The following is a 27,745-nucleotide window of genomic DNA, read 5'->3' on the forward strand; positions in this document are numbered from 1 at the left end:
ATTGTTCAGCTCCTTAGTGAAAACCTCATATATGTTAATAGCAAATAACGGTTTTAATATTCGAATAGCCAAATATCAGAATGGTATTCGAATTTTATTTATGGCTACTTCAGTCGCTAAAGAGTTATAGTAGAGCAAGAAACACTTCATCAAGAATTCCCAACCCTCGCTGCAAAATCTACCCTATTTTTGAGTTCCTTGAATCATCCTTACCCTCGAACATCGCGAATCCTAGACAATTGTCCGTTTTGTCTGTCTCGTAATCCGTCACAACTGAAACCGTCGATCTGCAAGGTGTGAAATCAACCCTCCGAAAGGGTGTGCCGCGTTGTTGGAACCGCGTCGCCAAACACCGTCTCAACGCCGTGGAGCGCGGCACGGGAAAGGAGTAAGCCAAGAAGGAGGAGTAGAGGATCACCGGGCGAGCTCGAGGTGGAGGAAAGCCATCCGGAGGAGAGTCGTTCAGCCCGCCCACCCCCGGTATCCTTCTCCTCGTCCGTCTTGGATGTTCCCTCTCGGTCGAGCATCGACTGAATGGTTCGTGTGGAAGCGGTAAAGCTCACAGGATGCGAAAGAGACCGATCTACGGTCGAAGGGAGACAGGCTGGTTCGGTTCGCAGGGGCCACGGCTGTGGGCAAGGTGGGCCACGGGCCATAGGGGCAGCCCCGATCCAACGTTCAGCACGCGACGACACGCTACCGTCACCTTCTCCCCTCTATACTCGTCCCTTCTTCCTCGATCCCGTCCAAAACTCGCAGAGGGCTCGCTCGCTCCTCCGCGTCGACGCATACGTAGGCGTTTCTGCATGAACAGGCACCACGACCGAAGCGTGGATCGCTCGTGGCAGAGAGTACGGGGGACCAAATCGAAAGCAAAGCCCGTAACCCCCGTTCGCGGGCCGAGCCCACTTCAGACACGTCGTGTCCTCCGCGTGGTCCACATCATTTCGTCCTGGTCATCGTCTTCTCTCCCTCTCACTGCGTATCGTATCTTTTTCGTCTTTCACTCTTTCTCCTTCCAGGGTAGAACACATCGCGTTCTCTACCCTTCGGGCTCGTCTTCTTCTCAGTCCTGACAGCAGCCTCTTCCTTCATCCTCGATCAACCTTGTCTCTCTCGTGCTCCCTGTGGTTCCCTACCTTCGCCTCTTGCTCGACTCCCTACCCTTCGACGCTCTCTGTCTCGCCTCTCGAGCTTCTTTCCTACCTTTTGGCGTCCCTCTTCCTCCCTCCTTTCGTGCGTCCTTCTCGTCGCACGTTTGGCGGCCAACCGCAGTCGTCCAGCGCGTTTGCCCTCGTCGCGCGGACCTGCCACTCCGACGGCTACCAGGAGTAGCTGCACGCGCGCACGAGGTGCCTAGGGGCCTGGAGGAGGTCCGAGAAGACACGCCGAGCGAGAGCGGTACCACTGGGGCTCCGACAACCGGCGTCGCGCGAAGTGAAGTTAAACGGTCCAGGACGATTTGCACACGATCGATCGACGATCCTTTCCGTCTACGGGTCCGCGAGACCCTCTCAACCGGGTCGATCGCCTGAAAGTTTGTCGAATATTTCGCGACACGAACCATTCGACCGAAGTGACGCGCCAAAAAGCCCTCCGCGCCGAGGAGACTCTCGAGCAACGCGGTCGCGGATGACAGATAGAGGCAGACGAGTGGTGACATACGTCAAACACGATCGACATCTTGAAGAATTAATCGACGATGCTTGTGAGCGGTAGAACGAACTCTACTTAGACGGACGAATCGAGTGTAAACGTTGTTTAAGGACAGACAGGCTGTAGTTACGAAGTTATTTCTAACTCGAGCCTAGCAGACAGATATCGAGTATCGATATTAGTTGTACGAAAGATCGGAACGTCAGAAAATTATGAGCCTTCGTAAGAACAGGAAGGAACCCGATGATTCGACGAGAACCGCCCGAGGATGACATTTTGCACGCGTCCTACGATCGAATCGCGAGTCATTAGAGGAACAATCGACGGGATCACCTTTTGACAGTGTCTTCGAACACGATCCACCGGAGAGAAACTCTATCGTTATCGCGCCGTAGGTGTATCATTATAGAGTCGGGTTTCTCCTTATTCCCGCGCGAACGTCCCATCTGCATCTCGTTGCCGTGAAAGCGGAATCGGTTCTTGCGACCGATGCCGAAACGCCGCAAAAGTGTCACAGAGAATCGTGTCGAATCGTAAGAAATATGATCGCGCTGGAGGTCCAACGATCGAGAGATTAAAGAACGAGGATCCGAGGACCAGAACTGTCAGGACGAACGGCCTCAACCAGAGTTACTTCGACGAGAAAAGGAAGAAGATTGGAAGATTAGATCCGAATACGCCTAGGAAGACAAAGAATTGCACCCTGCTAGAAGAAAAATCAACAGGTACGTAAGCTTCTTCTTGTTTCTACGGTGTAATTGCAGCTAATCGTCTATAATACATTACCTCTGCTAATTAAACTCGTTAGATACCTGACGACGTTGACAACTGGTTTGATTCATGGATAATTAAGCATCGAAAAATATCGAATGTTGGGGACTGTGAAGGCTTGTTATTCTTGGACCACTGACAGCTTTGATAAAAATTTAGGTTGACGGTTATATTTTAATTGAATTACACAGAGTACCGTGACGCATCACGTTTGTAAATAATTCGGATGAATGAATGGAGGATATTAGAGATAATAAAACCACTGCCTACTTAATTTGGTAGTCGATTAAATTGGTTAGTTTTGAGGGCAATCTTTGTTAGAAGCAGACGTAACCCACAAAAATTACTTGTGTCTATTCAATAAAAAGAAAAATAGACTCTTTTCAAAATCTAAATTCTATCGATCATACTACAAGAAAGGAATATAGAAATGGGGACATGTGATGTCACAAGTTTGTACAATTCATTCTCTCTAGTATTTGCACTTTGGTAAGTTTGAGGCAAGTTTCTGATTCGTTTGATGACAAAACGAGTCATCGAAAACAGTAATTAATACTGCAATAATTCTACTACCAAATTTCTGTTGTATTCTTCAACCTGTATAATATGCTTTTTCAAAGACTGTAACTTTTTTAAATTTTCGAATATCGTTATAAAATTTTCAGGATGTAATTTAATAATCTTAAAGTTTAAAACAAAAAATGTATCGTCCAAACGAACCAGGATTCTGTTGTACATAAACGCAATTAGGAAAAACAATCCATCGATCGATATCCGACAGACGAAAAAAAATATTCTTTTGTTTTCTAAACGAAATAAAAATCGAACGAAATTATGATTTTCAAAATTTGGTAAATAATCGCGAAAAACACGTGTTACCGTGACCAAAACGTGTAAGTACAACGGGCGTCCCTGAACGCATCTGTATCGTCGAGAAACCCGGTCTACCCCCCTTCTAGTAGTCCCGATAAACCGAAATGAAGGGTATCATCGTGCGGTCGTATGCGTGTCAATGACATAACACGAAAATCAGCGGCGCTAATTACGCGATAACGATCCACCGTTAGGGGTCTCAGCCCGAGGAGGGCCTCGCCAGGTTCCACGATGAAAGAAGAAAGGAAGAACGCGAGCATGAACGATCGAACTGCCCGTGACTGCGTCCGAAGAAGGAAGCCGTGAATATACGTACATAAATACAACATGGTGCACATCTGTGTGTAGCACGTTTGTGTATGTGTACACTTATTCGGTTTGGATATACGCGATAAATATTAAAGTTCCTTATAAAACACAAAGTTCTGCCGCTCTCCTGGCCGGCGTACCGGGGCCTCTGACACGCCATTGCTTCATTTAAAATGCAAATTCGTCCGTGTGGCGTGAACCACAGCGGCCCGAATTATTCTAATTACCCCCCTCCAGTCCCCTGTCCGCCCTTTTTGCTCGTTGCTTAGCCGCTTTGCTCTCGAAAGCCTACCCCGGCCTAGTCGCCTTCGATATCCGATGGAAAATGCCGGGATTCCGCTAAATCCGCGGCGATGCGAACTTTTCGCGTAACCGTGGAGAAAAAATATCCAAAAGTATCCCTTCGACGCGATTCTTCAATTACCAATGCTCGTTTGCTTCGTAAATATTAGTTTTAAGCGATTTTACGAAGATCAATAGTTGAACGCTGATGCATAATGGTTTTAAAACTTCTTTCCATCTAGGGTAAATTCAGTATCGCGGTACTACATTACCAAACAAATGCTCATATTGCGATATTTTGAATTACTCTTTAGCTGACAATACGTTAATAAAATTATTAATAGAAAACTGAATGAATTGTCTCTTGCACAAACAGATTTATAAATTTTTAATATTGAAGTCTTCTTCGGTGCAAGATTAATTTTATTCTTTAAAAAGAGTAACTCTTAGTTCCCACAAGAAATCAAATTCCCACAAGACTGGCTAATGATTTTTTTTTTACAACGAGCCTGAGTGTAAAAATGATATTTAAACTCGCACATAGTTACATAGATTTGTTCGGTAATCAAGAAAAATGTGAGTATTCCGTTTCAAACCACAAAGAAAGAAAGATAATAATGCCCTATCGTGGTATTGAAAGTACCAATTGGAGACAAATCGAGACTCTTCGTGCAGTTTTCGATTTTGCTAAAAATCGAGTCGGGACGGTGTTGGACAGAGGCGATAAGAGAGCACACGAGCGAACCAAAATAGGGAAACCTGGAAGAAGGAAGAAGAAACGTGGCACGTAGCAGGCGCAGTAGCTGGCGGCCAGTGTGTACGCAGAAACGTGTTAAAGTGTGCTAGAAACGAGCATAGATTATCGTGGGTAACGTGTTCACGATCCGACCGAGATGTCGTGTGCATGTACGCCTAATATATTCAGATTTTTATGGCTGGTGGCATATCGGAGATACGGCGGTCCACCCCCTCCGCCCCGTTCGCTGTGTCGGGGCAAGCCTTCTCCACGTACCACTTAAAGCGCGGGGTAACCTAATGAATAAACAAAAACTAGATTTCGCTTAGGGCTTACACGTAAAAGCGTGACCTTACCGGCGATTTGCTGCCGCGGTTCTCAAGTCGAGCCTTCCTCTCCGGAACGTGGAAAAGAACGGGGAGGAGCGGAGGGCGCAGGAATTAACCCCGCTTTCCACCGGCGAACGAAGGTTTCGCGTATCGACGATTCGATCGCGAAGAAAAGAGGTTTTAATACACGCTCGACTCTGTTCCGCGACCTTTGCCACAGGTATTTTCATTCCACGTTCCCGCAATTCGTAATTGGAAAGTTTCTTGGAAAATCAAAGACTCGAGCAGTGTTCCCCAACACGGGGTAACCACAGAGGGGGCAATTTTGAGGACTATTAGAAAATTATGTTGCATTCGTCATCGAAACAGTCAACAAATTACCATTATTTTGTACGCTAATAGGCGTTATTCCTTTTTTTATATCATCGAAATTATTGAAACGTTGAAACATGGGGCAGCATGATCTTAGAAAAGTTGGAAAGTATTCGATTTTCTACAAAATAACCGAATTAACCCTTCGCAGATCGTATTCACTTGTTTCCAAATAAAATTTACCTTATTGAAAAGCAAATTCACCCTTTTGAAAAAAATAAAAATTGTATTACACGTATTAATAATAGTTAAAAGAAATAGAACATAAAATGACGTAGACTAACATAAAATTCTTATTAAAAATCGTTCAAAAATAAAATTTCTGACAAGTGTATACATAGTTATATTCGCTTGGAAATGTTTAATAGTCCAATTTAAAAATAAACGATTAAATAAACGATATGCTCTCTTATGCTGGCATTGATGTCACCTTAACTACGCGATATTCCCGACTTTTTGGGACATTATAACCGTTCGCGGTACGTTGGATTTCGTATGAATATTTATTATTGACCTAACGCACTGATATTGGTCAAGTTTCAAATTATGAAAACGAACAGGAAGCAATAATAGATAAGAAAAACGTGGTGAAGAATATTCATATATTTACAACTGTATATGTCATAAGAACACAAAGTTAAATGTGTCTTTTATCGGCATTTTAATGCGGCAGAATCGATTTTTACTTTCATTAACAAACTGATTGGCATTGACACTTGGAAAAAAAATAATTATGCTATTTTTTCCTGTGTTATATCATGTTTTTAAAAGCTCGTTAATCGTGTCTCGAAGAAGTAGTTTATCCATCGAAATTTATTCGCGAAGTGTCACTAATTTAGAATTAAGAATTTTGTATTCTATATAAAAGACTGTCTTCTTTGTTAATACATTTGTAGCACGAATTAAAATTTATCTATAGATAGCATTTACTTTAATATGCCTCTTTGTAAATCGATGAAGATTATAAAAGACGTTATTTCTCAATGTTCTACATTATGTTCTATAGATCACATATTCGTCAACTTTTTTATTACGAGAATAAGAATAATATTAAAACTCTCATGTCATATAGACTCGTTTGCAAGCCCTTCATGAACAAATCTTTAAAATATCATGTGCACGTGTGTCACTTCCAGGTCCCAAAGTGTCAATAGAATTTGCATACTCGCAAGTCTTACAGAATTCACGAAAACTCACTTACATTCCCGTTATAGTATTTATTTGCTACTAAAATCCTTAAGGCAGTGTTTCCCAAAGAGAGGATCACAACCCCTAGGTGGATTATTTCTACCTTCTAAGAGAAAAACATTGATGTTCATAGATTTAATAACTGTTGGAGCATATATTTCTTCTGTAATTTTAAACTTGTCACTTATCTCAGATGGAAAAGAAATTTGTTTCTTTAAAGGAGGAGACAATTTCTTCAATTATATAAATAATGACATTTTCATACAGATGAAACTGATAAAACCATCTATCAGGCCTCGAGCTCTTTAGAGACTTTCGTCAATTAGAATTGCTCCATTTTCTACTGCATGCCGAGAAAAAAAAAATGTCAATTTCTACAGATTCTTCGGCACTTATTTTCGTCCGTGAAAGCATCCGTCCGGTGTTAAGTACGACTTTCACCAAACCGATGTAATTGAAACATCGGGATCATAGCGTGCCCAAAAGAAGTTACCCGCGGCCCCAGCTACGAAAGAGAAAAATTCAGCGTGTCGGGAGCGTTCGGTGCGTACGTCACTTTTGCACGTACCGCCGGACGATGAGAGAACAGGATGAAGAAAGAAATGAAGCGAGAGGCGGGACACGTGTTCACGAGAGAGTAACACCGGCAAAACACGTGGCGCGCGAGAAATGCGGCGAACGATCCGCGTAGCCGGGCCTGTTTGATTTATAATAATCGTTCAATCCTCATTACGGGGATATTTTATTGCGGACGCGGCTCGACGAGCAGCCCGATGGGATTTCCGATCGTCCAGTCGGGTCAAACCTAATCCGCCTCGTTTGCGAAAAAAACCGATCGCCGTTGCGTAGTCTTCCAAGCTTATTCGCCAACGAACGCGACAAAAACGCTCGGGGACGCCCTGATTCTCAATCAATTTCTAAAATCGATTCTCGATTCGTTCTACCTCCAAATATTGCTGAAACTTCTATGCTTTTCTAATCGGTCCATCCTAAAAAATTATTGCAAGGTGTAGAATACAGTTTGCCTATCGTATCCCAGTCGATTATTTATTTTCAGAAACGGCCAATACTGTGATCGACAGCAAGAGTTACTATTTTTTAAAAGATTACAATTTTGAAAATAGATTACGCTACAACAAAATAGTCTCGTAAATATTTACAGCCATCTCTGCCTAGATACAAGGGATGAAACTTCTACTATTGTTACGTCGACTACGTTCGTAATTTTTTTAGCATAGAAAGATCTCGAGTTTTTCCCTCTCGTATAAGGGAATTTGACGAGAAATCAATTTAATTAAAATAACGTAGACGCAATTGACCACCGTTTGCGCTCTTCTTTGTCGACGCCCTGATCGTACGATCGTCTCGAAAAAAGGGGAGCTGCGTTTCGTGCTGGAGCAGCTTTAACGAGTACCGCTTGACACCTTGAAATCGCTTCGTGACGGAATTTTAGTACCCGCGAACTTTACAAACACCATATACAGCAGGATCGAGTTTTTCGTGGTGCACGACGCCATAATAACTTTGCGCCGTCGATTTTCCAGGTCTTTGCACGAACGCGGGGCAAAACTACTCGGGTCGTTTTCTTGCCCGACGCACGCCCGTATACGACATTCTCGACTTCTTGCACACCTTGAATTTTCACCGGTACACGTGATACACGTCCGAGTTCGCTACTCTCAATTCCTACTTCCTTGAAGCGAGGTGTAATTTCCCCCCTCCCCCCGGGTCTCTTAAAAAAACTAATAACATTATTCCATCGAGTCCGAGACGCTTTCAAACAACAGAAGGCTGAACCATTCATCATAAATTTCGTAATTATTATTTTTTCTTACGATAATTAAACATAACCCGACACGAGATCATGTCATTAATCAAAGAAATTTTTATAAAAATAACACAAATTTATTTAAAATAGAAACACGACAACTAAAATTTCGATTATCCGAGTGATATGGCTTCTCCTTCCACGGTCTGTCGTTCGATTTGCTTATTGCGACTATAGTCGGAGATCGGTTACGCGATAAAAAGGAAAAAATATCCAAGTAGGTCGCGGCCAGAAAAGTTTGAGAAGCACTGCTTTGGAGACGTAAAATTGCAAAGAATTCTGAAACAGTGCCCGAACCTTCGAACAACCCCGAATGTTTCGATCGAAATGATCGAATTCCGAATGTTTCGCGACGAATCAATCAGCGAGACGAAAAGGCCACGAAGTAGGGAATATTCCGTCGATACCGCGACCGTGCACCGCGTAACGTGTAATAGTTACATCAGATTAGGGGAGCAGGAGCGAGCGTGTAACCAGGCTTAATGCGTGGGTAGGCATCGAGTGGCAGGGGTGGAAGGTGGGCCCGTACTCATTGCACGTAACCGAGAAATACACCTGAAATTGTGGTACTCAGCCACCAACACAGGCGTGCAGCCATTTGCTGGTGGCCAACGGAGGCCACGACACGAAGGAAGCAAGGGTAACGAGGAGGAGGGGGCGGTCGGGGATAGGGGCGGTTTGGTAATCGCGCATTAATTTGCATCACAAAGTACACGCCACCCGCCACGCTACGCACGCATTCCACGTAGTTTTCCGCTCCCGCTCGATCTCTTTAGAGTTCTCAAGCCGTTGCCGACACACCCACTCGATTAATCCTTTCAATTTCGCATTTTTCCCAAAATACTCTTGGAAGACAACGCCATTGATAATTTCGACAAAGAGATCTCATGAATGAAATTAACCCTCTGTGCTCCACTGGCGCGCCGCTGTGGCGACACACTAAATATGTGACTCGATTCGAGGTTTATTTATGGTAACGCAAACTCAATTCACGAAACGAACGAGTAGAATTTAAATTATAAATGAAATATTGAATGCACATCTAATTTTATATCATTTTTAGTCTTGTTTATTACTACGATCTAAACATTTCTGGTTGGTGCAATTTGATTATGTTTACCGTGAGGGATTACCTTTGTAAAAGTTTTAAATTGTAAGAGTTTGTACACTTTTGTGGGATGAAGAACATTTCTAATTTTTAGAAGCACAAATTAATAGGAGTGCAAAGGGTCAAGGATTCGTTTGTAGTTTATCTTAGTTGCGATCGTTAATCTTTGTAGAATAAAAGAATCAAGATGTATCGTTACGAGTACTAAATTATTAAATAAGTAGAATAGGTATCTCAGCCTAGGTTAGTAAATCTAAAATATTTGTGTGATTCTAACGAGGGTGTTCTTCAGTATTCTCAATTTTATTGAGAATATTGCAATAGAAAAATTGTACAACCGATGAAATTAAAAAATAATAGATGACTGATATCAGAATATTGATTTACATCTTGCAATCTTTCGGTTCTATATTCAGAATATTTTCGATCTTCATTTTTCGTTCGCCAAAAACATTTTATGTTCTTTATATTTTGGTTTTGACTTTATATTGCATGTTAACCAAAATTATGCAACTCCAATGACTCTCAATTAAATGCCATCGTTATGTTGCCAAATGCCTCGTGACTGTAATATATAATATGTAATTTTAATAAACCGAAATATCGAAGTTATCGAAATATCAAGTAACGTGAACTCTGCTCGATGCCTTTCCGATCGTATTATTTTCGCGGAATGAGAATCACGGCCCGCTGTTGGTAATATTTTGCCGCGTGGTACGGTTGCATATTTAAGGGTTGCCATGTCAAGCGTCAAGCGCGCCCTTTGAATACATTTAAATTCATTAACAGTAAAGGCTACGTTCCCGTAAACTGCGCCGTACACATGCGACTAACGTATATACGTATATCGCAGTATACATACGAAATATAGGCATCGTTATGTTCTAAACACCAGCGAGTCGCAATAATTGCGTGCTTTAAAGAATCAACCGACGATTTTGCAATGATCTACATTCGTTAATGAGGCTCACCTTTCTGTTTCAGGTTATCGAGGAAATCCTTGGATCAATATGCCGCATACAGGTGAGTCCGCAAAAGTATGGATTAAACGAGCAGAGTACAGAGGCTTTAAACATTCTGTCGTTTCACAAACAGACGCGAGAACGAACAAACCACACAATAATGACTTTGTTATAGACATTTCAACGTGTTGAACGTGTTCAACGTGTTCGACCATCCCTGGGAAAAATTTTAATGGGAGATTCTAGAGGCCAAAATAATACGAAAATCAAGAATGTCAATTTCTTGACTGAGCCTTCGTTAAAAAGTTATAGAAACAATTTTTTTCCCGAACGTGCGTAGGATTTCGGGGGTATGTCTATTGACCAAAAATGATTGTAATTGACCCCCGCAACTGCAAATAATTTTTTCAGAATGATTTGAAACTTTTCATTTTCGCCGAAAAAATTAGGCAGCTACCCCCTGTCGATTTTTCTTAAAAATTCCTTTTTCATTTTTAGTAATTTTGTTTGATACCCTACAGAAAAGTTGTCTAATACTTTTTTGTAGGTACCCATGAGCTCTACTTCAGAAAAAAGTTTCATTGAAATATAATCACAATTGTAGGAGTTATGGCTGTTTGAAAATTGGACCATTTTTATGGGGTTTTTCTCATTTTGCAGGGTCAAGGACCAATTTTTCGAATATTTTTAGAATTTGTACATATTCTCCATCAAAATACGCGTAGTTTGCTTTTTTAAACATTAAAATCGTCCAATCCGTTCAGAAGTTATGACGTTTTAAAGATTCGCATGAAAATTCGGACAGACATTTCTGGCCAGAAATTATATTTTCGGTAAGGAATTTTTTTCTCGAAACTGAGTAGGATTTCGGGGGTATATCTATTGACCAAAAATGCTTGCAATTGAACCCTGCAACTAAAAATAATTTTTCCAGGACGATTCGAAAGTCTTTTTTTTCACCCATAACTTTCAGCACCTACTCGAATTTTTTTCTCGAAAGTGGGTAGGATTTCGGAAGTATATGTATTCACCAAAAATGTTTGTAATTGACCCCTTCAATCAAAAATAATTTTTCCAGAACGATTTGAAATTTTTCAATTTCGTCGAAAAATTTAAGCACCTACCCCCTGTCGATTTTTCTTAAAAATTTGTTTTTCATTTTTAATAAATTTGTTTGACGCCCTATAGAAAAGTTGTCTAAAACTTTTTTGTAGGTACTCATGAGCACTACTTCAGAAAAAAGTTTCATTGAAATATATTCACAATTGTAGGAGTTATGGCTGTTTGAAAATTGGACCATTTTTATGGGGTTTTTCTCATTTTACGGGGACAAAGACCAACTTTTCGAATATTTTTGCAATTTGTACATATTCTCCATCGAAATACGCGTAGTTTGCTTTTTTAAACATTAAAATCGTCCAATCCGTTCAGAAGTTATGACGTTTTAAAGATTCGCATGAAAATTCGGACAGACATTTCTGGCCAGAAATTATATTTTCGGTAAGGAATTTTTTTCTCGAAACTGAGTAGGATTTCGGGGGTATGTCTATTGACCAAAAATGCTTGCAATTGACCCCTGCAACTAAAAATAATTTTTTTAGAACGATTTGTTTAAATTTAACGAGATGTTTAAATTTTGTCGACATTGTCCACTCACTCGAATTTTTTTCTTGAAAGTGTGTAGGATTGTGGAGGCATGTGTATTGACTAAAAATGATTGTAATTAATCTTCGCAACCGAAAATAATTTTTCCGTGAATGATTTGAAATTTTTTAATTTAATTTTTTAATAACTTTTTAACAAAGCCTCAATCAACAAATTGATATTCTTGATTTTCGTCTTATTTCGGCCTCTAGAATCTCCCATTAAAATTTTTCCCATGGGTGACCGGACACCCTGTATAAATACTAAATAAAAAATAATACTTTTACGCGGAACACTGACTTTTTGAGCTCGTGAAACGCCGTAAGCGTAGTCGAGTCACCAAAATACACATTCTTTAGCTACTCTCGCGACCGTTAGTCTCTCGTTTCGCCATGTTTATAGAAATCTTTTTCTCGGTATCGGTCCAGAGAACACGCTCCCGAAGTCCCATTAGAATTCAAACCCAGTGTAAATAGAATTCGAATATCGTTGCCCATCTATATAGGAGCCAGAAGAATATTATCGGTCAGAAATATTAGCGGCGCTGATAGCCACGGCAGTACCTGCTTTCTGATTTATGCAACGACGTGGCTCGTCGTTATCGTTTCTCGGACATTTAGCACGAGGTCAGCTACCGTCGGCGAGATCAGAAGACGAGTCGTTCCGCGCAATCGACAGTAAAAATTAAAATCACTCCGCCACACCCCCTTGCTCCTCCATCCTCCATTTCTCTCTATTTATCTCGCTTTCTCTGCCGCGTTCATTACGAGCTCGTATTTATCCTCCTTCTCCGCGAGCGTATCCGCTCTCGAACGATTGGCTCGAGGCGTCAGCTAAATTACGATTTGGAAGGCAGTTTGACAGTAATTAACGAAGAATTTTATACGGCGGATCGAGAGCTAAGATCTATGGACCTGTTATTAAACGACTTTAATTACATCGCACTGTCCACCTCTCTCGCACCCCGCGTGCTCTTTCTCGGTCCCCTGTTCTTCATTTTTCTCGGTCCCATGTCTGCCTGTGCTACAATGTTTCGATCGTACATTGAACCAGAACAGAAATTACTTGTCCAATTTTTCAAAAACACAAATAACAACAAAGAACATCGATCTTGCAAATTTTGTATGCGCTTTGAATAGTACTAAAAAACCTATATCTTGTAAAACAAATTTTTATCCAAGCACAACGTGATCGTATCGACGAATTTATTTCACAACTTCCTCATGTATATGTCCAAGCTTCCAAAATAACGTTTCTTATCTCCACCAGTCCACATATTCTTCCAAATTCGACAAGTTTTTTACTACGAGAACGAGAATCGCAACAAGACTTTAATAACAATAAATTTCGTACTTTTCTTCCGTTATTTATATTCCCATTTCGTTTCAAACGCGAGCTGTAAATAGCGTATTTCGTGAAACAAACAAGATGGACGTTTCGCAGGTGTCTGGCACTACTGTCAAGCATAATTTTATTCAGGTAGCTGCTTACGTACCAGTAATAAATTTCCATTCGAATACAAATTTATCCGATTAAACAGTTATTTGTCTATTCTCATCGGAACATGTAATACTACTTATTTTTCCGTTCTTGTTCTTCTTATATTAATAACGCTATTGCTTGGAATTTACACGTGTACAGTCAATATACTAATAGTAATTTCTTAATTCCATTTGTACCTTTTTCATTTATTTATGATCTTCGGTTTCATTAACCCGATCATTACTCAAAACCAGTATCAAACCCGTAAGTAATTCCATTACGTTACTTTTTCATTAAGGAGCAACGAAAACAGAAATACTAACAAATAATTACCGAGTATTTGATAATCAATCACTAATCGGATTACGTTTTGCCCGCCTCTGGTTTCAACTCGACGCAGTCTCTTTGGCATCCTCGATGCCGCGCGAACGCTACGTCGAAAAGACAACGAGACGAAAAAATTTCACCGATTAACGAGCCAATTAGCTGTTAACACGATGCACCTTCATTGGAAGCCGTATTGCCGGGTAAATATCGATCGTACATTTCAATTACGGGAAACATGCGATTCAGGATCGACTCGAGTTGCATCGCGTGTCCCCTCGTACGCGGAGGAGAGAAAGAAAAAAATCTGTTAGCGTAGATGGATCGTGATTACAGGTAGGCAGGTGTATAGTTTGGTTAGGGCCTAAATGGCAAGAACGATAGCGATCGCCCGTTGGCTCGCATTAGTTCGCTAATTCTAAGCTAACCATTATTATGTATCCAAAGATACACCCTTGCGGTCCTGACTACGAGCCGTCGCATAAATATTTTTCTACCTCGCAATTTTATGGCCTGTATGGCGTTACGTGTCGGTATGCACAAGCCGGATTTCGGATGTTTCGTTTTCTTTTTCTCTTGCCCTGCTTCCCTTTCGATCTGTTTCTATCTTATCAGCCGCGTGCAATCCTCCGCGGAGAGTTCGTTCTTCGAATGGTAAACGAGCAATTAAAAGTTAGCAGTTCTCCGCGATAAGAGAGTCAATTTTTAAATACATTGCTCAACAGTCGTGAGATTTCACGTGAATCTAAGAAAATGTATACAACCGTTGATAAATTTATATATTATCATACTTAACGTTTTCTAGCAGCGTTTCTCGAACCGGGGTCCACGAGTTCTCAGAAGACGCAATATTTTGTTTTTATTAAGGGAAGCATTTAATCTAAGCTTTTAATCTAGAGTACTGAAAAGTCAGCAAACTTAATTACGCACACTTTAAGAACACACGTTTTTATAAAAGAATTCATTGAACAAATACATTAATTCAATGTTTTTGAAACTGCCCTTAACACGTTGACAGCCATGTTTCTTTTAATTACTTGCAACAAACGAACCCTAATACTTATCAAATTTTGAATAACGTCACTATCATTGGGAATACTGTAAAATGTCAAATACATCGTTACTTTATAAATATTGAGAACATTTCTATATATAGAAAACTAACGTGGCCAGTCAACGTGTTAAAACAGAATTATATACGAATTTCATTAATAATTTCCATAATAATTCGCGTGAATCAGACACGGACAAATATTATATTTCGTCCTGGAAAATCATCCGTCGACGACAATTTGCAGTCGAAAGTAACGCTTTTCTGGCAACCGTTTCGAACCTGTTCAGCGATCTTCACGCTCGATAAATTTGCACCTTCGCCATCGGGTGGAAGAGAATCGCAGGAATCCGACATTTATTCGCGCAATTTCGCGTTTCGGCCGGAGATTTTTACACAGATAAGGAGACAACTTCCTGCTTCGTTTTTGCCGTAATAATAATTTGGCCCGCGGTCGCGTCGGTCTGTCGCTTTTCTGGCCGTGTGTAATTTCGGCCGATCCTCGGAGGCTGAAACAGGAAGCGACGCTCTTCTTGTCGTGTAGCGCCAAAATTAAAGGGAGGGGGAAGGAAAAAGTAAAAAAAAAAAGAAAAAATGAAGAAGCGAAGGAAGACACATGCGCCGGTCGCCGACGGGATTTTTAAGGAGGCAAAATAATAATTGCCGATAAACCCGAATAAATCGTTATTTCGCTGTCGGATATCGCCAATGAATAACGAGGGATCGACACGCGAGAATTTCTCCCCTTTTCGATGTAATGTGCGCGTAATAACGTGCCGAAAAGTTTGTCGCCGCTGTCCGTGGAAAACCTTAAATCATCCATCGAAAGAGAATCCCCGCTAAACGTGGTTCTTTCGCTCGTAATTACTTTACTGCTTTTTCTCTGTAAGTGATTCTCAAAAATACAGAATTTTCAAAATGTGTAATTGTAGTAAAAGGAGCATGTTTCTATTTAAATATTTATCGAAATCTCGTTTCATCGACGTTTCTCTTTGTATTTTGGCCCCGATCGCGATGTAAAAGTAATAAATTTTACTGTGACTAAAATTCAGTAGAAGCTTTAATGGAACGTGCAAGATTTATTGGAATATAAAATGAGTTAACGCGATCGTATATAACAGGCTAATTAAGTTATACTTGATCGAAAATTTTAGAAATATCTATTGAATATTTAAATATGATCGATAAAACCAACAACTATTTTTCAATCGATGAATATAATTAATAAAACAGTTTTGAAAAACAAATGTATATTTTTTTAAATACCATAGAACACTGTTTAATTTAATATCTCACTTCGTAAGAGCATTGTAATACTATGAATTTGTTTTAAAATTATAACGAAAGAGCGATACAATCTCTTAATAAAACATATACACTACGTCAAATTTTTAAGACATTTTTACCAAGTCATCTATGAAAATGCGAATCGCTATCTTAGTCAAAAGACCACTATCGAAATTTCTTCAAGGCGACGCTAAAATTCGCATAAATCTACAATTTCCGACAAACTGGATCCGCTACTTCAATTTCGTTCCATTCTTTTTCGAGAGACACTCGCTTCCTCGATATATCTTCGTCGCGTGACAAGCACTCTCACTCTCCGATTTTAATATGCAATACCTCGAACTATCGACTCGACGGGATTCGATAAAAGCCTAATAGCGCGAAGTTTCTCGAATTTTTCGCCGTCCCGAAGCGTGAAATCGTAGCCAAGCAGCGCCGTTGTGTGCGCGACGAGAAGACCCGGACTCCGCTTTGGGAATCGTAAAATCGTAATGCTCGGAATAAAAACGTCAATCGATCACCAATTTTATATCCGCGCGTTGAAAATCGTACAGCCAGATGGGTCCTGGTCGGCAGGCATTAAACCACGGAATAAAATTTGAGTTACGCCACTTTCGGCGCGTCGCGTTCCGACGAAACGCGCGATCAGCTTCCGTGAGGGTAAAAGACCGAAGAGGTCCGTCCGTGGGACCAGCTAGGATATTAACTCGCCCATAAATCCTTCGGTGGCTTACCGGCCGCGAGAAGTCCCCTAATTCTCGAATCGTTTCGGTAGCCAACGATTACTTAACGGCATAATTATTACGGGAGAACGAAATTTCATGGAAATTTCTGTGATCGTCGATCGGCGCACAGCAGGATCACCGAAGCGTTAGAAAAACGCGACGAAAATTCAAATTAGCCAACTTTTTATTTCCTGACTACAGTAATACTTTCCTAGAAAACGATATCTCATCGTATTATTCTACATTCTAATTGAATAAAATAGTTTTCTATTATGCTAATTAATTTGTCACTTGTAAAATTTGTGACCCAATTTAGCGGTAAATAATATTAATAAATTTAATACTATGTCCAAAAGTTTTTAGCGAGTAAAGGAGAAAACAATTATGTAGTTTTTAACAAACCTACACACAAAGTTTTGTAACCAGTTCTTTTTACATTTTAAAAATGAAGAATACAAAAAAGAAAGCGAGGGGGATTATTAACCGATTAGCAATACTTCCTCTGTTTCGTTTGAAAACAGTCGAGGAGGTAAAGATGAAGGAAGAAACCAAGGACCCCTGGTAATTTCATTTCGCGTTGAGTGCGTGAAAAATTGTTAAGAACTATAATTCGTGAACATCGAAGGAACGACTGGAAATTAGCGGAAAACGATTTCGACCAATATTCTGTATGGCCGTTCCTCTTTCTGTCTGTCATCGTCGTCCGACATCCGCCGGCGGAACAGAAAATAATTATACGTCTCCGTTTTCCGGAGAGACGCATGCAAGAATGTCGGACGATTCTTTCTCGAGGACATCCCACTTACCAATGTTATTAGAGGGCACGAAAAAGCATCTGCCCCTCTGCTCCACCCTAAACCGTGTACGCGTTATTAACAGATTATTCCTATTTCGGTGTTCCATGTGCTCGAAAACGATCAGCCGAAAAGAACACCTGCATTTCAGCAATACCTTCAATCATTTCGTTACTTCGAGCTAATCATTTAATTTAAGTAATACCGGGGTGCATGCTTGTTCATCGAACACTTTTTTATAATTGCAGCAATACTGATCTTGTTAATACAATCCGCGTTAATCTACGTGCCTAATTTTCGTTATTTATGATACAAGTATCTACCAACCCTTAAAATTACCGAACGAGTACATACAAGTAGTAGAGTTTAATAATATATACTCCAGAATATATCGAAGCAATGATATCAAAGTTAATCATACGAATAAGAATTTCAATTTTACCAATTAATTTGATTTCTTTTTATAACAAATAAGACTGTTCCACAACTCAATAATTGGATTCCAATCACGCGCGTTCCTTTTGCTATAATCCTTACAGCATCACACGCTTCTTTTGTCACGAAAAAATCATGATTTATCGACTCTAATAGTTACTTGCAATAATAAATATACTCATCTGACCAGTGCGTACGAATCTAAATATACGTATATAATTTGCTCGATAAAGATGAAAGGTTTCTAATATTTCTTCGAATTGATTAATTCCTTCATTAAATATTGTGAACGAAGAAAATAAATTTAATTTAATGGATGGCCGAACTACCCTATATATTAACAATGATGGATTTAGAAAAGCTCAAAAAGGAGAGTTAACAAAAAATCACAAAAAAATTCAAGAAACTTAGATATTATAAATAAGAATATTAAAATTTTGACGAAAGAAAGCGATTGAAATTCGAGTAATAGATTTTTTTTATTTATAAGGAAGACTTAAGCCTCTGTAACCCTCCTCCCCTCTGTAAGTACTTGCTATTGTGCATTGGTAATTTGAATAAAACGGACTAAGAGCTCACTGATAACAAACTAATTGGATGTTACAGTAATCGAAGATGACTGACTAAAAGTGTTTATAGCAATCAACCATTTATTATTTCAGGTCAAGCGGGAGTTAATCAATTGGGTGGTGTCTTTGTTAACGGGAGACCATTGCCCGATTGCGTTCGACAGAGAATCGTGCAACTTGCTTTGGTCGGCGTGAGACCTTGCGATATCTCGCGACAGCTTCTGGTTTCCCACGGATGCGTATCGAAAATCCTTACGAGATTTTACGAAACAGGAAGCATTCGACCAGGAAGCATCGGTGGAAGTAAAACAAAGGTGAGTGCTATCTTACCCTTAACATCTGATTACCCTCAACATGAAATTAATATAAGCGGTTCGATAAGGTTATCCTGGTTATTATAATCCCTTCTTTTTTTAACGTACTTCTGGCGTTCAATAATTATATGGTTCATTGTTAAACATAAATTACAGTGGTCGTAGATAATAAGAGGGCTAGGGAAAAATTATCCAAAGAGAATATTGGAGGAATACCATCGTATCCTGGACCTTTATCGATATTTAGACTGTTAATCTGATCAAATACTTCGTTAATAGTTGTGAAAATATCCGGTTAAGTTCTCTATTCCGTCGTATACGTCCCAAGTATCACCGTTAAATAATAATCCTAGCGAATAATACTCGTGAAGAGGTTGGGAAAACGGAGACGGTGTAACAAACACGGCGCCGAAGACGGAAATCGACTCGGGTCGTTCTAACCCTAACTATCGAGTCGCAATTACGGATGCCACTACACGAGCAACAAAAAACGTAATAAACGAAGGAAGGACGTGTGCGTTATGGGGCGGTGACCCTGATGAGAGCAAGAGAAAGAAGGAGGGAAAGACCAAAGAGAGCGAAAGAACGCGGCTCCGAAGTCATTGGGCCGAAGCGGCGCTGATGTGATTTTAAGTAAGGGCTGCGCGAGCCGACAGTGTTCGCAATTATCCAAACACCTTGCAGCGGCGTGCATTTGCATAATTTCATGGCTTTGCACGGTTTTCTTGGTCGCGGCCTCGCTGTCGCGCGGAATTATCGGTACCCGCTTGAGATCCGCGCGGAACGACCGCCAGTCAGAGAGCAATCACAGGACATCGGGATCGTAAAGGCGATCGTTCCAGCCGAAAACGAGTCGAATTAGAAGCACTTACCGGTCTTTAAACGCTCCGTTACGAGAAAAGTGAATAACCCTATGGACGCGCGACACGCGGCTTTAACGCGTGTCAGATTTGAATTTAAAATTCTTTGTTTACGACGCCGCCTACCTGCGCGCAATTTCCCCGCGATTTACGATATTAAAAACTTTCATTGAATCTCTGCCCTCCCTAACGAGCTCCTGGGAAGATTGAATTGATCAGTCAATTACGATCGGGGTGGATCGGTGCCGGTGACACGGCGGAACGTGATCGTGAGATGGCTCGATGCCTTCCAACGTTTATGGCAAACGTTTCGACTCGTTTCTACAGGCAATTTTATCAAACAAAGACTCCGGTTTTGTTATTACTTGAGATTAGCAATTGCTGGTATTGTGCAATTAATAATTCCTAGCGCGCAATATTTTTGTAGGCAATTTAAGAAGCGTAACTACTTTTATTCTATGTCTATATGAACAAATAAACTATAACCGAGTGTCACATTAGGTGTGATATACTATTCAGGGTGTTCAGTCGTCCCAATTTAATATATTTCAAAACTCTAAATCCTACTTGTGATTTGGTGAAATTAATGTCTTTGCTCATCTTCTATAATGAGAATATGGTAATTATTTACATTAGCGAACACTTCGCCGACAAGCTTTGACCTTGACATATGTTATATACGGATGAGAGTATCGATTAATTTTTTCAAATGTTTTAATCGACGGTCTTTTATGGTTTTCAAGATAGACATCAAAAATAAAAATATACTAGGAAACGAAAAACAGAACCCATAAACTTGCGTGCATCCAATTTTCAGTAAATCGTTAAACATACTAAAAAAAAGAAATAAATAAATCTGAATGTACCTTTTAAATCAGGTGATCTATTTGACCATGATAAAACAATTATATTACTCATAGCAAAACAATCTTTAACGACGCATTTTGACAGCATGTTCCATAATTTATTCCTATCTATTCTTTTTTTAAATAATTATATTTGAAACACCACCTGAACATCACCTTGTTCTAACTGGATCCCCTCTCGTAAACCCACCACCTTGTTCCCATTTTTTCTCCTGTAGTATAATTCATCCTTTACATGTAATTTATCACAAAGTTAATGTTGAATTCCATTTCTTAACATCAAATATCCTGTTCACGACTATTCCAATTTTTGCCAAACACGAAACACACTAAACCAATCGAAGAAATATCCCTCTTTGCGCTTACAAACATGCATGCAGTTTACAAAAAGCTTGCAGTTGGCAAAGTGTTAAAATACTTATCAATTTAACGCGGGTTGTGCTTTTTCGATGAAGCATTCGCCTATCGGAGATGCCGTATCGCGTCTCTTTCCCTGATGTTGCGAAACGGCGCCGCAGAAAATTGCGACATAACGAGTTCCGGCGCAACGCAACAATGATACCTTGTACACAGCACGTTGCACGGGTTCGATAGGTAATCAAGGGCCACGGGGTGGCGAGGCGGATTATCTTTCCTCCAGATGAATCTCGCGGAACGACGTACGAATGCGGCCCGACAAAGAGGACGGGCCGTGCGTGTTGTATTACGCGTGTGACGTCACTAATGACAATATAATTGCACGCCGCGCACATACACGGAGTGTTTCTTGCGATTCCGTCTGCGGCTGGAACACGCGGCGCGATCACGGATTCGGCTTAATGAATTTATTTTAATAACGTCGGCCATCGTGCATCGACCTCCGGCGAATTGCGACGGGGGCTCGAGCTCTCACCCCGGGGTTCTTTACGGTGGAAACCTGAAGAGCGTATTTAAATTCTGACTGTGCGCGGGTACGATCACGAGCGCATGTAAACGATCGTCATCAGCGGCTATTATTGCGCCGTCTTCGTTTTGTTCCGGTCGACGCAAAAATAGTCGAGCCGGTGGATAATACAATTTCCACTGGAACGATATACGCTTCGATTCGATTACCCCTTTACGCACTAACTGGATTAACAGACTAATACTTTGTCAGACGCGCCAGTGGCCGGCGGCGTCGATGTCGCGTGCGCGAAAAGAATAATATGGGAGATTTCAACGCCCGCGAAAGAACAGTGTTGGAAAGCGGTTGGGAGCAGTGGCACTCTCGGGGGAGTTCCATTGTTCCACAAACATCCATTTTTTGCCCATTAAATTCTCCTTACAGGTAACAAGACAAGAACAAACCCCAGAAAAGAACACTTTCTACATCGTATTCAACGCTAGGTTGTAATTTGTTCGTGTTGAATTCGGTACTTGCACAATGAGATACAGTCGAAACATTAATAATAACAAAGCTTCTTATAAAACTGTAATTTGGTAACGAATCGACGCAAGTACATGCTTGATAAATTATTGAAGTAATTAAAGAGATACTAACGAATAATGACGATCAAGTAACATAGTAATTGCAATGGATTAAATTTGTATGCAACGGTAACAGACAGTCGAATTTTACTGCGTCGATATCATTAAAAATTTGTAACGGATATTCGAAATTCCTTTAAAGTGTCTGAAAGTTCCATAATTTCTCCAATTCATTCGGGTCTGTGCACACTAAATATGAACAAAAAAACTCACTTAATTATATAATGAATATACTTGGAACTCTTAATTGTACGGTAGTTTTAAATCGGTCGCCTTTTCTCGAAAGTTGCTTTTAGCACTCTCTTCCGCTTCGGGCAACAGAAGAAAGGTGGCCCAAATTTTTGCCGTGTAACGAAAAGTAAATGCAGACTGTCGAAAACCTATGAACCGCCGTTTTAAGTGCACTGTGTAAAAGACAGCCACTTCGTAGATTTAATCTTACCACTCAAAGTAGTTCGAGTCATTGGTATATCAGACACGTTCCACAACTATCGTAAACAATACCTAATTCAATTCTATCGATGGTGCGGTATCTTTTAACCGTAAAATTAAGAAAAATGATATATTTTTTTTAACGACTGCTAAAAATTGTAGAAAACAAAATGGTGTGAGACAAAATTTCTACAGAGTATAACTATACGAGTATTATGACATTGTCGTGAATATTTTTATTCGCGATTTGAAAATGAAATTAATGATCAAAAGACACGTTTGTCGATAAAACGGCTAAAAATGTCGACAGAAATTCAGAAGCATCGATAATAATCATAAAAATTCCAAGGAACGGACGAGAAAATTATATATTCATGGCAAAAAAAAAAGAAAGACAAACATAAATTAAGTCAGCTTCTGGTAGTCGAGTCCCAATCAAATTCATTTATAGATAGCTCTTGCACGTTCGTGGAAAGTCACGCTCGTTAAGACCGCGTCATTATTTTCCAATCGACCGATTAATATGCGAATTAATTGTCAAACTATCGTCGATCTACACGTGTTCTCGGTACGGTATGTAACGTTTTCGAAGCGTGTCCTGGTACTTTCATCGTTATCTCTGGCCATGTACGTGCTCGAACCGGCGCGATACGCGTCGGATAATGGACTCCCATCACGGCAGAGGAAATTGTCTCATGAAAAATGTACGCCCCGTCGAAGCACCGATAATAAAGTGGAACGTCGAAGCCGCGAGAAAATCGCGCAATCTTCGTCCCTGTCTTCTTTTTCTGTGTTTGTTTAACTGGCCCTTTCACAGGTGTTCCGATCTTTCAACCCCCCCATTCGCCGTGTCTAAAAGTTTTGATTGCCGTTCATTTATGGAAAAATTGTGGCGACTTTCCTGGAACGTATGCCCTTTTCGACGATATCAAATATTACCGGAATTAACGCGGCAAAGTATAGCCGTTGCAATGAAAATTACAGATGTCGTATACGTAAAAATATTGAATTTAGACAGAGGGTAGGATATTCTTAAGGTACAGAAAATTATATAGTCTTCAGGGGGGGAGGGTATGGATCATAAATTACATATTATGCAGTACGAATATGAAACTATAAATCTTCCTCTTATAGTACGTTTTCAAGTATTCCTTTTGCCTCGCTTTATTCTTTTCGATAGGCTTCTTTTCACGCACTCAAATGTGACCAAACAGATCATTAATTGCTCAAAATAAAATTGAGAAACCTTCTTCCCAACATTCTAGAAACATTTGCCTTTGCAACATCGATCACACTAAACAGAATTTTCGCGTAAAAGAATGAAATTAATTTTTTCTACGTCAATTATGTTCTTTTGACGTACAACTGCTCTAGGCACGCGCGCACATATTTAATTCTAGACGTAAGAAACGTTCTACAGCGTGAAATCTACGCGTTCAGCGGACTTCTCTCCAAGAAAGTGTCATAAATATTCTCGCATGTGGACATTCGTTTTCTCGACGATTCCCGTTCGTCGATCGAAAGCTTTTCCATTTATCTGGTAATTAAGATCTCACGCGAACACGATGGCGATCCCTGCTCGAGCCTTCTAACGGATAGGTATTTATTTCTCGATGAATGATTTAGTAATAGCTGATGAAACGTCACAGAACAACGAAAACAAACAGCGACAAATCGCGCATGGATAATCTCCACATTTATAGGCAGTATTTCATTAAGTACGTACACGACTATGGGAGTGAATTCAACGAAAATAACAAAGGAAGTTTGTGTAAACGTTTGTCCTCCCTAATTTCCAAGTAAAATTATTTTTCGCGTTTCAACTGTTCTCATAGCCCATTCTACTTGGAAATTTACAACGAACACATAGTACGATATCTACGTACTTCTAGACAATTTGTAACAGTAACTTCCGTAAAAGCTGCTTAACAATTATAATATTAAAATAACTACACGTTGAAAACAATGTTACACAAACTTCTATACTATTTGTACGAACTTTTATCTTTAAAAATATCTACGCATTTTATGAAATATTTCTTGGAGGAGTTGTGTTCCATAGTTGTGAGCTTTATAACTCGAAATAAAATTAAGGATTTAAATTGGAAAATTATGAAACATCCCCCATACTCCTCCAAAAAATTATTTGAACGAGAAAAGCTTCGAAACTTACGAAGAAGACTGCCTTTTAAAAATATTTCTCGACAAAACCACGATGGGAAAAAGTTATAGGGAAATTACGTCATTGAATTTATTTAGAATAAAAAACAACTCGATAAAACTTCTCGAGAAAGGAAGTGGGGCTACCAGAAAGACGTTAAGACGTGTCCCCGTACGTCTTATCATCGGGAACAGTTCGAATAACCGCGGACAGTGGTGGCAGGCCTTCGCCAGTAATTACTGGTCAACCTGTTCGATAGTTTATGTTATCTAACGTTTAGCGCCAGATGTCTGTCCGGCTTGGCCAATTTCCTTTGTGGTGCCTGGCGCACGCACACAGAAAAGGCACCGGCAATCGCCAGACGTGTACATGGCGCACCACTCGAGGGTACGCGATGCAACGCGAAGGGTTAGGCATTGGGACACGTATACCGTGGGTCGGGGTAATTGTGGAAATGACGACGGAAGTGTCAGATTAGAATCTGAGATGCTCCCGGGAGCACGCGATGGTTGTCCTAACCCCTGAAACTATTAGGCGGACGGCTCGACTACCCCCTTAAACGCTATGGCCACCAGTGGTGCTCCCATATCGGTGCCATTCAATGGACATCGCCGCTCTTGCTATCGTCGTGTCACCATTGTTACGTAGTACATGGAACGCAGCAAAGCACTGTCCCCGGTTAACTGACTGTAACGCTTCATTCAGGGTACGGCAGAGTTTTGATTGCAAATATAATAGAAGGAATGGAAAGTGAACGTCTCAATCCCCAAACATTAGAATATAATACTAAACTGTTCCAGCAAACGTTCGTTTCGCCTGATCGTCAACAACAAATTTCACCGAACAAATTGAGCGTTCGTTCCAGCGATATGGAAGCAAATTTAAAAGACACGGCGACGAGAGGAACGCGTTTAAAGTTTCGCGTGTGCATCTAACGTGCAGGTCGATATGTTTATCGGCACTTAGCCTTAATCTGCGATTCGTGCATCGACGTCGCGCATCGCTTCTACCGAATAGCTGAAAGTGATCCCCGGCAAAGAGGTACGCGCAGAAAATGCACGCCCCCCGTAACCATATCGTTCTCTCCCTGCCCCGTGATTGCCCCCTCCCCCTACCCAGAAAGAAATCGGCGATCTCGAAAATCTGTACGCCGCATAACATTTCCATCGCGTTAGCATAAAATTAACCAGAGGGGTCCCGGCGTTCATTAGCAAGTCAAATGAACTTCACACGGATTGAGCACCACTGGGCCCGGGCCCCAAGTTCGTGGGCCCCCGGTTACCAAAGAACGGAACACGTCTGCGAGAGCAGATGAGCCCGCCTCCTCGGTAAACCGGGGCTAAACTGTAATAAAGCGCGGGTACGCGTTACCCACCTACCTTTTGGGACCTTCCCGTTATCTGATTCACGGGCCCCGAACGTTCTTCACCTGTGAACGACATATGGCCGCGCGCGCCGCCGCTCGCTGCCCATTCCGACGACAGTGTGACCACTTGCGCGTTAATTTGTCGATGAGATAACGCCAACTACCGACTGGGTGGAAAAATGACCGGGTTAATGATCGGCAACGGTTGCAACGGTCCTACCACTTCCGCGACGATGGCCGCCGTGAACTTACGACGATCGAACAAGTGATTTTTAAACCCAGGAAGCAATGGTTGAAACGATTTCGAACTGTTACATATCGGTTCTAGCCTATATTTCGATTACGATATTTCAGAAAAAAATCTTTAAAACGTTTAAAGATACAGAGGAATATTGGAAGATAATTTTATTCATTTGTTATGCAACGATGCATCTTGTTAAATCAACGTACGAACGCGTATTTACGTTTATTTGTACAGAAGAGATGCATCGGTAATGTTTCACGTAAGATTCTGCAGGTGGTGAATTTACATTTCTGTTATTTAAAGCGTGGTTTATCTCGATCAGTTTGCAAAGAAGTCAAACATGCACGTGTGTTTAGCTCCGACACTCTTATCGTCATATTATCATTGATAAAAAAAAAAAATAAAGCCACAGTCGAGCTAAAGAGGATCGGAAGGAGGAATCGTGTAGGTAAAATCGATGAAACTCGAAGTACAACATTGAGTCGATAACATCGTGTTATATCTCGACAAGAATCACAATCATCAGCGTTTACGTTTCGAAAATAACCGCGATATGGATCACCCCTTTCGTGAACATCAGGTGGTAGGCTCGTAACATTGTTTCAATCCCTTCGCCATTCGTGTACTTACTCCTTCGTTTTATCTGAAAGTTTTAACGATTCCCAAATTTGGCACTCTTAATTGCAACGTCAAGATCTCTTTAAACCGTTGAGTTACAGCCGTTCGCAAAATCGTTGAAGACAAGAGCAATTTACGAAACTCCAGGCAATTATTTTCACAATGAAGAAGTTAATCTTCTACCGATGGAGGCCTGAACAATCAAGTTTACAGAATGTAGTCAAAAATGAATAATAAATATATTTCTTTAAGATTTCATAATTGGGATGCAAGATCGCTAAAAGAAATACGACAGAATTGTTTTTGGATTTCTTCATTGGGAACCATAGATTAGCGTCATAGTATCTTATTTTTTAAATATTTTGACACAGATTATGACGCAACGAATTTTAATTGTATTTTAGAAGATCTACTTTACAGAGAAAAACTTTTCTACGACAGCTAACATATTTATAAGCACACGTAAGACGAAGAATTAGTACTCGAAAACATGAACGAATCGATAATCATCTGTATATCTACAATTTTTTGCAATAATTTTAAACATTAACAAGATTACCACCTGATTTTATAATTTCCATCTTACAGTTTGAATTTACGCGATATTTCAAAAGAATGCTAAATGAATTGTCGTTAACAAACGATTGTTACTT

General features: G+C 40.5%; 1 protein-coding gene across 1 annotated transcript in view; it reads left to right on the forward strand.

Moving 5' to 3' along the window:
- Window positions 1-2,014: 2,014 nt before the first annotated feature.
- The window catches only part of Poxn (paired box pox-neuro), a 28,281-nt gene continuing 2,550 nt past the window's right edge, over window positions 2,015-27,745 (forward strand). Inside the window, exons 1-3 of the mRNA XM_076781344.1 lie at window positions 2,015-2,381; window positions 10,437-10,475; window positions 18,819-19,039. Coding sequence (XP_076637459.1) covers window positions 10,463-10,475; window positions 18,819-19,039 — 234 coding nt within the window. The 5' untranslated portion in view covers window positions 2,015-2,381; window positions 10,437-10,462. The remainder of the gene's footprint in view (window positions 2,382-10,436; window positions 10,476-18,818; window positions 19,040-27,745) is intronic.

The sequence above is a fragment of the Colletes latitarsis genome, chromosome 14, assembly GCF_051014445.1.
Source record: "Colletes latitarsis isolate SP2378_abdomen chromosome 14, iyColLati1, whole genome shotgun sequence".
Classification (NCBI taxonomy): Eukaryota; Metazoa; Arthropoda; class Insecta; order Hymenoptera; family Colletidae; genus Colletes; species Colletes latitarsis.